Source organism: Parasteatoda tepidariorum, chromosome 9 (assembly GCF_982258835.1).
Source record: "Parasteatoda tepidariorum strain Cologne lab strain chromosome 9, Ptep-v5.0, whole genome shotgun sequence".
In the NCBI taxonomy this organism is placed as follows: Eukaryota; Metazoa; Arthropoda; class Arachnida; order Araneae; family Theridiidae; genus Parasteatoda; species Parasteatoda tepidariorum.
In genome coordinates, this window is record NC_141763.1 from 89040779 (window position 1) to 89054553 (window position 13775).

The following is a 13775-nucleotide window of genomic DNA, read 5'->3' on the forward strand; positions in this document are numbered from 1 at the left end:
ACACAATCTATACATATTTTAAATATTAATAATAACTGTATAAAAATGACTTACTATGGTTCTAGATTACTTGGTTTTGAGTTAAGATATCATTATATGTTTGATGACATTGTTTTTATATTTTTCATTAAATATTTTCATTGCATTTTAGGAAGAGATTGACAAAAGCAAGAAACAAATGGAAAGTGACTTATCTTGCTTTAAATACCTTGTGCTTGAAAAAGATGAGGAACTCAAGAAAAATTCTGATTTGGTTAAAAAACTACAAGATCAAGTTGAAGAACTCCAAAACCAAACAAACTCTTTATCTGTATGTAAACATATTTAATTTATTTTTCAAATCTAGTACACTTTTTCAAAATACCTCCTTATTTAAAATCAGATACAGTGGAAAGTCTCATATTTAGAATTGTTGGGACTTAATCTATTATCCGGAAAATAGATTTTTCCGGATAATAGATTTTTAAGGTAAACAAACATCAAAACATCCTTATTCAATAAAAAGTAATAATCAACATCAGTTACAATCAGCAACAAATAAATCCACATTTGGTTGCTCTATTTTTGCAGCTTTTGTTGCAGATTTCCACATGGTTTTTAAAATCTCCTTATTTAAAGTGCTATTATAACATACTGAAAATTCCTAATCATGCATTTTAGTTAGTAATTATTTCTCGATTAGTGGCAATTCTACAGGGAATCCACATGATTTTGATGATCTTTTTTTAGCAGTTATTAAGGCAGATTTTTACTTGATTTTTAAGTTTTCGATATTTTAATACCATATTATTTTGTTTGGCAAACTTTGAATCATGCATTTCTCTCACATAATTATTACCGATTCGCCCTGAATCCCACATGGATTTACGATTGCGTTTTTGTCAGTTATTGCTCCCGATTTTCATAGTTTTTTGTTACTACACTTATGTTGGAAATATGATCGATAATCCTATCAAATCACCCAAATCTATGCTCGTTTATTGATAGTTGTAACAAACCACACTTGTGAGACAAAGTTTTCGTCACAGGAGAAGCCAGTTACTACTCACCTCTTTATCTACATGTTAAATAATTTACTCAAGATACTCAGTAGCTTGTAATTGGTCGATGTTGCCTAATCTAGATGTTTAAGAGACTTAACTATGTCTCTCTTTCTGTTTGATAAAGCTGCGTTGTAAGTTTTTCGGAAAAGAAGTCCCTGTGCTCCGGTGTGGAACTCAATGATGTGTAGCTATTAGTATGTTACCTTTTTCTTTCATCTAGTCATATGTATTTTATTTACATGTCACAATCGTCAAATAAATATATGTTTCTAAAGGAGCTGCTCTCCGAAGCTTATTTCCAGAGTTCCCCCATTGCGTTAGAATTCACTTTGCTATCTACACTTTTTGGTGCACTCCATTTGTGACGAATCTACTATCCAAGTGGTTTGGCTCAGCAGTTTGGGATTTCTATATAGTTTTTAAAATTTTGATTTCATTCATAACATAATATTATGATTTGCGAATTTTGAATCTTGCTTTTTAGTAACCCCTAATGATTATGATCCTAATGATTTCCTCATCTCAAATCTGCAAATTTTTTCAAAATGTGAGATTTTTGCTCACTCTGAAATTGAGTGTGTGATTAATCCTTTATCCTGGTAATAATAATCCTTTCCTGGAAGGCATGAGAAAACAAATACACTATTGTTTTTACACACTGTTGGGAAATGAATTTTATTTCCATTATATCCCTCTTTTTTTTCCATATTGTCGTGGAAATTGGATTAAAATCAAACAAAAAGTTGAAGTCTTGTAAAAGTGATAAAGAAATGGAGGATTCTCATCTCTGCGTACTTTTTTAATAGGTGGCTAGTGTAAAAAAAATATATAAATTAAAAAGGGAAAAGAGTTTTGTTTATTTTGATTGTTAAAAAATGTCTGTTAAATGGACGTCTGGATATGGGACCTCGTGCTGTTGATAAATTATTTTGGCATTACTTTGTTAAAGTAGTATTTGAAAATTTTTTCTTATTTTCCATTAAGTAATAACTCCAATTGCAGACATGATTAAAATGTAAGTAAAAGGTAATTATTTGGAAACATAAGAAATTATCTTAAGTCTTTATTTATTGAAATTATTCATAAGTTAAAGCAGATTGGATTATGCATAAATTGCATATTTTTTAACATACATTTTTATGGAAATAATAAATTATTTACTTTTTGGAGTTCTCTAACATATATTTATAGACAGTGATACTGTATGTTTCTGAATCTTAGTCGAAAAACTTTTGAAATTTTTCGAAAGCTAAAATGGGAGAGTTTGCTTACAATCGGATCCGTTAATTTCCCAAAATTTCACTTGAACATTGCCAACAAAAATGCTTATACGTTGGTTGAGCATTAGTGATAGATCGTTAAATATCACAAAACGGCACTTACAAAACATATAAATTTCAGAATATAACTGTTAAAAATAAAATGAGCACTTGATTGAAAAGGAAATGCCTAAAAAAGACATTTTTATTATTAAGATTTTATTTTACTTATCATCTTTTCTGATAAAACAGCTAACAGAAAAAGTTAGGCATGCTAATTTCTGAATTCAAATGTCTTTTTGCTGAACTGAATTGTAGACGTCGATCTGGACTCATAATTTGATGAATGGTGGACAGAAATGGGACTTTCGGTAGTTTTTTATTTCTGAACAGAGGTTAACAAACTAAAATAGCTTGGCAGTCCAAAAGAGGCGTCAAGTGTTAGTCACAAATATAATGGCTTATGTATGGGTTTTAAATCTTGGGGAAATGTTTGAAGAAAAAGCATATTCTCGACACTGAAAAGAACAGTGCAGAATACATTTGATCAGACGAATGAGGTTTGGGGAGAAATCTGGCAGTTCTGGAGAAATATTTGGTCTAATTGAAAAAAAATTTAAATGGAAAACTATTCCTGTAGAAAATTTACAAGAAAAAAGAACGAGGACTGCCTTGATGGACAAAATTTTGTGCTTTTCCCCCTTTCCTCGCCATACATGCCTAACAAGAAACATTTTCTCTTGAAGGAAGGAATGAACTGATTGTTTGTTATGTTATATTATCGCTTGTTGATCTGTTATGTTAAATATAACACAACTACCTTTATTATGTCAATTTGTTTATTTATTAGCTTGAGTCCCTTAAGCTTATAAGTGGGACCTTAAATTTAGTTTTGTAAATTATTACTATTTCAGTATATTTTGATTTCTGTTATTAACAAATATGCTAGCTGATTCGAGAATTTTTTAAAGAAAAAATTTTAATATTATACGAAATTTACATTGTACAAATATTTTGGAAAAACTATTGCAACTGAAAAAAGGTGCTTTAAAAATGAAATTTTTTTTTAAAGCATTTAGAAAGATTAATTTTTTTTTTAATAATTGTTGGGGCAAAATATTAGAATTGAAATTTTCTGTATCCCTTAGTCCATCCCTCCCATTTTTTTCATTTTCGGTCATGGAGAATGTAGCGGCTTCGATTAATGCGCGATTCAGACTCCTTAGTAAAATTAGTCTTCTACTATAAATGGGAACATATAAGTAAATCTATTGAGCTCCTGAAAAATTATATTACGAAACAGGACCTATTTTCACAAATTCATGAAATTATTAGATTTTTCACAAAAACTCTAGATCGATTTATTTGCAAACATTAATTTTTTTTTTTAATGAATCTAATCTATATATCAATGTCATACTTTTATAAATAAAATTTTTATAGGTATTGCCAGATGTTGAAAAAGAAATGATAAGCAAAAATGGACTCATTGAAAATTTGCAGAAAGAAAATGCAGATTTAAAGGAATTGATTGAAAACTCTAAAAAAGAATTAGACTCTGAAAAAGATCAAGTAGAAGTTCTTTTCGAACAAATCGCCACCTTGTCCCAAGAAAATGTAAGTCAATGTTTACTTTTTTTAATGTAATCTTTAAAAATTATTGTTACTAATTTTGAGTTTTAGAATATTTTAAACTAACTATTTTAACTTTTTAGGTTGTAAACAATTTTTAGCATTATTGCAGTTGAAACTTGAATATTGCAGCAAAATTATAAATATATCAATCTAAATATTTTATTATATATTAAGCATTGTATTGTGTGATTGATTATAATCTAGTTAAATTTTCAGCTTATTGTAAATATTCTTACTTATAAAAAATAAAGCAGCTGCAAACTTGAATTTTAAAGTTATTTTAATTTAATGCTTTTACAATTTTTTCTAGCATTGAAGTCAATTTTGTTGTATTGATAAACATTTTAGATTTCAGAAGTGTCTAGTTTATCTGCTTGGCTATTCCCATTTTTTTTAACAAAGTGGATTTGAAAAACTTATGAATGGTTCCATAGTAGAAAAATAATGATAGGCTCACACAGTTACAATGAGATATGGGAAACTGTGTGCTGTGACCAATTTAGTGTGCAATCAGTGTGAGAAAACATGTTACTGTACACCAGAGCAGAGCATGAATTTTAAGTTAAACTTTTTTTAATTTACTAGGAAAAATGGTTTTAGATGCACGTAAAATGTTTGTTAAAATTCACTTTACGAAAGTAGAGAATAATAAGCGAGTTTATGAGTAGTTTAAAGGTTTAGAAACATCAAGAAATATGTCTAATATGATAACTGTGCTGATACTGCAAAAACCTATACTGACATATTCTGACTGTAGAAAAATTTATTTCAAAAGCTTGTTTTGCCTACTGATTACCTTGAATGCTAGTTAAAAATAAGACAAAATTTTGCTACTGACCAATTGCAACATTTTTAACAGTGGCTACTAGTTAAAATGGGTAGCCACTTTTTCAAAAATTAAGAATTTTTAAAGTAAAACTGTTAATTTTATTAATGTAACGTGTTTCTTTTGAAACATTTCTTAAAACATGGTTAAATGTAATTATGTTCATTTATGAAATAAAGAGAAATTGATCGAAACAAATTTAAATTAAAATAATTTTTTAGAATGTTATAAAATATTCATAATTCCATTATTTATTTAAAAAATAATATAACAAATTGCTCTTATAGAGTGTATTTTTGATATGAAAAGAGCCGATTGGTAGACAATTTTTTAATCGTCATTTTAAATATTTAGTGGCTGCTGGCGACCCTTAATTTTTCCCCAATACTAGCAAAAGTGTTTCCTTTATTTCATGAGACCATTCATCTAGTTTTTTGAACACACCTCGCATTAAATTTTTTATGCATACTCTTATGTTCAGGTAAACAACAAGCTATCACCTTGCAATTCAGAAAGCACTCACAATTCTATCCAAGCACTAGAAATGGCAAATTTAAGATTAAATCGTAAGCTGGTTTTCTGGGAAGAGCAATTAAAAGAAAAAAATGCTGAAATGTCCGTGCTGAGAGATACAGTTACAAAACTCAATGCATCCCTTCGTACTTCAGAAAGGGATCTGAATTATGAAAAGGCACAAGTGGAGATCTTATTTGAAGAATTAGGTAGCCTGACTGTTTATCAGGTACTGGTGGCTTCAGCCTTTTATTGCATGTTGCATGTGCAAGACTATAAAAGTGATTTCCTGTAGGAAGCTTCTGACTGTGCCTATCTCTCTCTCTCTCTTCTGGCTTCAAGTTTGCAATTAACAGATGGTTTGTAATTACGGTTTGCAGCTCTATCTAGAATGCCATATCTTCACGCTTTAGTTTTCCTTTGGTACTGGAGTAGCAAAAGTAACAAGTTATGCAGTTCACCTAGACTTGGAATAATAATTGCTTTTTTTTTTTTAAATTTAGAAATGGGTGATTTATTAAGAGCATTGCATGGTAAAATCAACTGATGTGAACTAACTCATATTATAATTCATTAAAAATCAAATAAAAATGTAATCACAGCCTGAAGTAAAACATTCACAGTATGCTGTTGTTAAACATATATTGGAATTGAAGCTGTATTTTGATTTTAAATATCTGAACTTGGCTACCTTCAGTTGAAGCATGCATTTTTCTTCTAACTGAATGTCCTACTTGTCTATCATAAGATTTGACAGAAATGCTTTACATAACTGCAATTTGCCATTTGTGGATCTTGCTAAAAATTCAGTAATTAATGTATCAAATGATTGAATGAGTTTAATAACACTAATTTACCAGATAATTGACTTTGATAATGTGATGTGCTACATTTGCCATATTTTATAGCAGTGCATGTGATGAAAATTTCTGTCTGGTTAAATTTTTTACATAAAATTAAAATGATGCTTTGTAGAGAATGTTTAAAAAAAGAAATAAAATTTGAGAAAAATTATAACTTTTTTATGCTCAATGTATTGGCTATCCAATACTTTTTTATTAATCTTTACCGATCCTTTTTTTAACAGCTCAGAAAATAATTGTTTCTATGCTACCACAGTATTCTTATACGATATTTATTCTGATTATTAGTGTTAACAGGGGTCTGTCTAGGTTTTTCTGAGAGGTACCTATTTTGTGAAAATTTAGACATAATTTGTGAAAAATTAAAAATTATATTTAAAAATCAACACAAAAATATGGTGAAAATATGGATTTATCGTTCCTTAAGGGATACAAAAATAAAATTTTAAGAAAAAGTATTTTGTGAAACTACCGTTTTTCCTAAAATTGAATTTGTGAAGGTACCGCTAAATGGTAGTAAATTCCGCCTGGACAGACCCTGGTTAATATCTAATTTTATAGCTTTTGTAATAATTGTAGCTTCCTTAAATAAACTATATGCGAGATCTATCAATTCCTCAATCAGTTATGGGTAGTATTGCTATTCCTTAATTTTAATTTAAATAGTATAATTATGTTAAACATTATAATTATATTAAACATTATAATTAACAGGAATGATTAAAATATCACTTATCGTATTTTTCTTGGGGGAAGATATGATCGTTCTCCAACGACTGCGGAATTTTGTAGTCTTAGAAAGCGTTTTTCCTTGAGTTATCAAAAGTAACATATTAATGTTTGAATTAAATTCACTGTACATACAGTCAAACTTCATTTCAAAAGTGTTAATGGACAGCAAAGATCTTTTCACATTAACCCATAAAGCAACAAAATTCATTTAACTATAATTACAAGTTATGAATAACAAGTTAGTAATCATCTGCAATTGCATATAGTTCCTTTTTATTTCGTCATCAAATTATAAAAATATGCCTTTAAAACACTGTGAAAGTTGAACAAGTCAAATAGAAATATAACTTGTGTTATCTTTTACAGTATATATCAAAGAATTATTTTAAAAAAGGTTATGATTTCATAATCTTACTGAAATTCTAGACTTAACTACATATTTTGATAAATCAGAAGAACATTTATTATTGAAAATGATGCAGCTCTATGACGTTGCAAGAGCATTGAATTTGATTAAACCACTAAAATTGATGCATCTTTTTCTGATATGTTCTTTGCAAATCAAAAGCGAGATAAATAATTTTTACTTTTGTTTTGCTGTTGAAGAAAATCGTTAGCTAACTACAATATTGATTACTCTTTCATCAGTTTCTTTAAATGTGAATAGAAAGACATATATTTGTTCCGTGTTTGAGATATCTTTTTATGAGTTCTTATTACTTGTTAATTGATTATTGTTGATAATAAGAAAACAAGAAAAAAGAGGTTTTGCAACTTCGTTTTTAGAGTTGGCGATATTGATATACATTGGCGCTGGGAGCTTCGCTTCCATTTGGCTTGCACTTAAATGCAAACAAGCTTTCTCCATTTGTATAATGGATTTTTTTAACTTGCAACAAAGTATAGAACTTAGATATGAAAGATATCTGCAAAGAAATATTTAATGGCCATTTTTAGTTAATCAATATGCTTGTACAAAAATTTATATTTTTTTTATTATATTACCTTACAAACAAGCCTATACTGTGCTTACATGTTTTTTTAACTAAATACATGACAATTACACATATATACATAGGGCAAAATTAACGATTGTCACTGGTCCCAAGACAACCAAATTTAACACTGGGCAGTTTAAAAATTGTCTGCTAGTCGCCACCTAATCCCCACTTTCTTTTTGGTCAAAAATGTGCTCCATGTTCATTTTATTATTTTTTTAATTTATAATTATAGTTAATATTTAATGATATTCTAAAAATTGGGTCATTTCACACTTGTTTCTTAAAATTTTTCTTTTTTTTTGCACCATACTTTGATAAATGCTTTAAATTATTAGTTTTAAGTTTATGTAATTGTTTGAAACTGTTAAAAATGCTACAACTGACCACTGCCCAATAACAAGATTTCCTAATTTTGCCCTGTAACACATATTATATGTGCTGTAATATTCTCATTAAAAAAATTAATGACTGAGGAGAAATGAATAGTAAAAATATATTTATCTCTTGAAGGATTCGCCCTCAGTGTTGTCTCTTCTTTTAAAAAATGGAAAGAACTAAAAGTGTTCACTTTTCAAAAGAATATCTTAACGTTTTTGACCGGACATACTCTGTTTGTTGCACTTTTGGTCTAGTTCATGAGTAAAGATATTAAACTGATTAAAAATAGTGCTTTTTGTTTCTAAAATTTCTACTGCTGTCTTGCCTAAACTGTTGGCATGTTTTCCAAATTGCAGCTTAATTCATAGTAATCTTTTTAAAGGCAAAAATGAATGTTAGACAATACATTTTTGTGTCTGATTTCATAACTTAGATTTATTGCCTGCCCTAATTAATAAATCTATTTAAAGTTAGGCGATCTAATTAAGATTTAAAACCATCAACATTGCATCTTAATCGGTGAAAATACGAATATTAAATAAAAAGTTATTAATATATTAAGTTTTTTTTTTTCAATTCTGTGCACTTACATTAAATAGTATTTGCTGTTTAATTGTGAAACATAAATTTATTGATGTCAATATAATCTAAAGTTTTATACAATTAAAACACGTCTCCCAACTGTGGCCAACTGCTTTGACCTGTTTTCAGACCTCTGTTTTAATGGCCATGGTAGGAATGCCAAGTAACTTTAACCCTTGTTAGATGACTTGTTTAAAGCTTGAACTGATACCTCTGTTTCTTATCTTTCATACCTTTACCAAAGAGAAGTTGAGCCACCTTGCCGTGTTTAGACCCTGTTTAGCTAGATCAATTTCAGAGCCATAGCTCTTTACCAGCAATGGGAGCAACTCCTCAACCAACTGTACCACCCCAGTGCCTACAGTTTCAATATTGAAAAATATATAATTTGTAAATTATTTTATTTAAAAAAAAAAAAATTTGAAAGAGTTTTACTTATCACCACTTTAATGCTGAATTGCTTGTTTTAATTTTAAATATTACATTATATAATGCTATATTGTTCTTTAACTCTAGAAAAAACTTGAAGAAGATTTAGACATTGTTCATAGTATGATGCAACAGAAGGAGCGAGAACTGGCAACATTACATGAAGAAACAGATCCTCAAGTATGTAATTCATTTTACATGTGCAATACAGAACCCATTATCCGGAAAACCAGAAAACTGGCACAAAATTCAATAAATTTTCCCGCCATTTTTTTTTTCCCTTCTGAGTTTTAAGAATTTACATTCTTTTTTGAAAGATGCTTACCTTACCATCATTTTCGAAATAATCATCAGTGTATTACTTCATCGTTTTTTTCTTCTTTTTAAGATTATCTCCATATATAAATTTTTTTTTTATAGTTAGGTTTAACAATAAAAAAAAACGACTTTTTGTAGCAATTCAGAAAACCGGAAAAATCAGTTATCCGGAATAGCGATGGTCCAGATCGGTTCCCTGCTGTATTTCCATTATTTCTTAATTCTTTGGTATTAGTGCATTTTTTAAATTGCTCCCTCAAATATAGAGATTATATATTTTTGGCCAGTTTTATAAGTTATATAGATAAAATGTTGGTCAAAAATTATTGGACCACATTGTTGCTTTAAAATGGCTATACATTAAAATTATTTCTTTGAGTTTTTCAATAAAAAAAATACTAGTTAATAGTATTATACAGTAGAGAACCATTTATCCGGTATCCAGATAACCGGGAAACCAGAAAACCGGGAAAAATTTTGCTCGATTTTCCCGCCATTTTAATCTAGAACGAAAAAAGCGGAAGTTGGACTCATCCTTGAAGTTGAGTAGAGGAAAAATGTAAGGAAGGGGAAATTTTTTTCCCCCGTTTTCCCAGAGAAACGTCATTTCCTCCGTGACCTTGAAGGGAGGAATGTTTTATTTTTTTTCATTAGGCCGTCAATCAAACTCAAGGGTGTGGCATGCTGATTTCGTTTTTTGCCTGATTTACGAGGGGGGTGGGGAAAATGCATTGCAAGCATATCAGTGAACAGAAAAAGAAAAGAGAAAAATATATTTATTTGACATCGACTAATAAAAATAATTTTCTTTTGAATAAATTCTCATTCTTTGGAAGTGCAGTATCAATTGCAAGTTTTTCTTGGTGTGGAATCACATCTGCTGTAATTAAAAATCTTGTTTTTATCAACAAAAAAAAATAAAATAAAAGGAGAATTGTTTATTAATTTAAACAGAGGATTATTTTATGAAGCAGATTACAGTTTTGTTTTTCTAATTCCACTACGTTTGATTTTTTTTCTTTTCGCGATAAATTTCGCACTCAATAAATTAATTCTTTTTATTCATAAATTTTATCTTTTTTTTTTTTTTTTTTTTTTGAATTCCGTTGATCTTGCCTTGTTCCGGGTTTTAATATTTATTCTAGTGCCTTTTTTAACTATCGTTTCGGTTCGATAATTTTCAAGTGTTTTTATTTAGATTAATAAGTTTTCCTTTTATTTTATCGTTTCTCCCCGTATAATTAGGTATGAAATATATTGCGTTATTTAATCATTGGTTTTGTTTATATTATTTAATTTAGGAATTGTAATTATTTTTAAATAATAAATATGAGAATTTTGTATTTTTTAAACTTGATTTTCTTGTCTAATCTTGCAATTTTTTTTATTCTTTTAAATGTTATATTTCTACCATTTTTTTTTTCTTTTTAAAGTTAGTAGTACCTTTCTTTTTTCTCTTACTTTATGCATTACACTTTTTCCTTGTACTTCGGGTTCGATAAAACATCGATTAACGACACTTTTTGGTCGATCCAGAAAACCGGGAAATTCAGATATCCGGGATAGCGATGGTCCCGAGTATCCCGGATAATTGGTTCTCTACTGTAATTATTTATTTATTGTATTATATTTTACTAGTTAGCAAGGCTCTTTTTAGTAGCTTGTCAGCACATGGAGGCTTTTAGCCACCTTTATCAATCTAAAACCAGACATCAAAAACCTCCTAATTTTTTACCTTAAAAACTGTAGAGGCAATATGCTACTAAGGCAATTATGCTACTAAAACATGCTAACTTTATTCAATCATGAGATACCTTTTGATAGATGAAGGTTGGCATAGTCGATAACTCCGCCCTCCACATGTTATATTATTTAACTTTAATAAGTTAAAGTAAATTATTTAAAAAATATCAAATATTTATTAATACATGTAATTATTATGTGTTCAATGGTTACACCTATAGAATTCTTACATTTTACCAAAGTTCAAGGTTTTGGACAGTTTAAGACAGTAAAACCCATGTGTCCTGTCCAACACCAGTTTAGGGCGTCCAAAGCTCCAACCCTGTTTAGCATTAAATACACCAGTATAGTTAAATTACCAGTACAGAGTTAATTTTATATTAAAGCGATGGTGTAAGTCACTCTGGGTCAATATGGCCCACTTTCACATCTTTAGGAATAAAGACGGGCAGTGGGTTTCCTCACAGAAAGGGGCACTGAGTTTCGAAACAGCACTCAACACCTTAAAAAATTTATCAAAATGTGTAATATTATGTAATAACTCAATTTGCTCCTTAACAATTTTTAAATTACTCTCTTATACTATTTTATGTGTGCATTTCAAAAAGCAATTTTCTCTCTCGTTATCAAAATAAGAGAAAAATTAATAGCTTATAAAAAAAAAATTTTAAAGCATGTAAAAAGACTGCACAAATTTTTCAAAAAAGGGTTAATGAATAAATAACTTGAAAGCTTTTTTTTTATAATTTAAACTAAAAATTATGAGAAAAGGAACATTTAAAAATAAATTTAGAATCACTTAAAAAATTTGTTCATATACCTTGAGAAACTTATAAAAATTTAGCCTGTCAAGAATAATCCTTACTAAGTAAATATTTAAAATCAGAATTAATTCTGAAATAATAAGTAATTGAAGTTAAACTTATAAACACAGATAATTTTACTGGTGTGTAATTATTATTTGGAGAGTTAATCTTTTTAAGTGGGATATGAATAAAAGGTTTTTTAAGGGATTGGATTACAGTTTATTTTCACAAAGAGGTTGCATCAAAGAGCAGGCAGGACTGGCCACCATTCTAAAAATGCTTAGGGAGAACATTGGTATGAAGTTAAAACTTTAGGTTAAAATTAAATTTTATTTCCTTTACTGCATTAGTTTTATTCTTTTTAATAGATAAAATTGGAAGCAGAGTTAGAATCTCTTGAAAAGGAATTGGAAAGTCAAAAATTCATTGAAGAAGATCTAAGGGCTGAATTGCTAAAAATGGAATCAGAGTTAGAAGCTTCCAACAATGTTCTGAAACAGGAGAGCGAACAATGGAAATCGCGGTTAAAAGACCTTGAAACATCTCATCAACTGGAAATTGAAAATCTAAAAAATCAACTCGAAATCTATAAAAAGACTATTTCTAGTGTGGCATCTGAGGACATTGCTTTGGCGTCTTTACGAAATGAAATTATGGTATGATATTTTTTATGCTCTAAATAGCTTGCTAGGTTCATTTCAGGTCTTGAGAAATCTCAGAATTTTAACTTACCCCACCAGGTATGTTAGTTTTTCAAGATACAGGATGTTGCAATAAAAAAAAAAAAAAAACAATTTCCTATATAATTTTATTAAAAGTAAATAAATTAACAAAAAATTATAAGAGTAGGCTTTTACTTCTAAATAAATTTAATTTGTTACAAAGTGTCTGCCTTTTACAGCGATGCAAAAACTTAATGTAATTTTCAGCACAGTACTGGGCACAAGTTTTCTATTTTATATATCTATCTTTAATCTCGCTGATGCCCTGGTTCAAAGTTTTAGTGAGTTCAAAGTTTTGTGTGGTTTAGTGCAGAGCCCTGGCTCAGAAATGGGCCATGTACTGTAATCCTTTGGATTGAGATCTAGCGAGTAGAGTTGCCATTCTTCAGATGATATCGTGTCCAAAAATGTTTATTGTACTACTTTTGTGCCTTTTTGACCTTGTGAGCAGGTGTGAAGTCTTGTTGAAACGTTCAATTTTAATTGCAGTTCTTTTTGATCCAAAAGCTTCTAGAATGGCAGACTTTTGATTTTAACATGCCACTTGCGCAAATTATGTCCTAGACCATGATAGACTTTGGATTTTGGCAATTACATTATAGAAGTGCTTTTTGGCCCACAGCCTATAGTTGCCTGGAGGATCCAGAAACCAGATCCTATGTCTTTGATAGTTATGAACTTGTTGAATAGTAAAGAACTTCCCATCGGTTAAAAGGAATCTCTCCCAGTGCTGACTTGCAAGTGTCTTAAAGTTTTTCCGCATATCTGGGGCCACACAAGTTCATTTCTTTCAGTGAGTAGCTTTACTTTTTGAAATTTGTAAGGCTTCAGTCCAAGATCTGTTATTGTCATTCACAATAACAGACCGCACTGATCGGTCCGTCATTCCTATTTTGCGAGTGATCTTTCTTTCTCTTGAAAACTC

At 29.4% G+C, this 13775-nt stretch overlaps 1 protein-coding gene across 7 annotated transcripts in view; it reads left to right on the forward strand.

Moving 5' to 3' along the window:
• The window catches only part of LOC107446576 (uncharacterized), a 116585-nt gene that overhangs the window by 59572 nt on the left and 43238 nt on the right, over positions 1-13775 (forward strand). For 6 of the 7 annotated variants that reach the window (XM_071186737.2, XM_071186739.2, XM_071186742.2 and 3 more), the window contains 4 exons: positions 152-310; positions 3746-3919; positions 9349-9441; positions 12497-12784. In XM_071186737.2, coding sequence (XP_071042838.2) covers positions 152-310; positions 3746-3919; positions 9349-9441; positions 12497-12784 — 714 coding nt within the window. The remainder of the gene's footprint in view (positions 1-151; positions 311-3745; positions 3920-9348; positions 9442-12496; positions 12785-13775) is intronic. The other variant, XM_071186743.2, reaches the window with a different exon arrangement.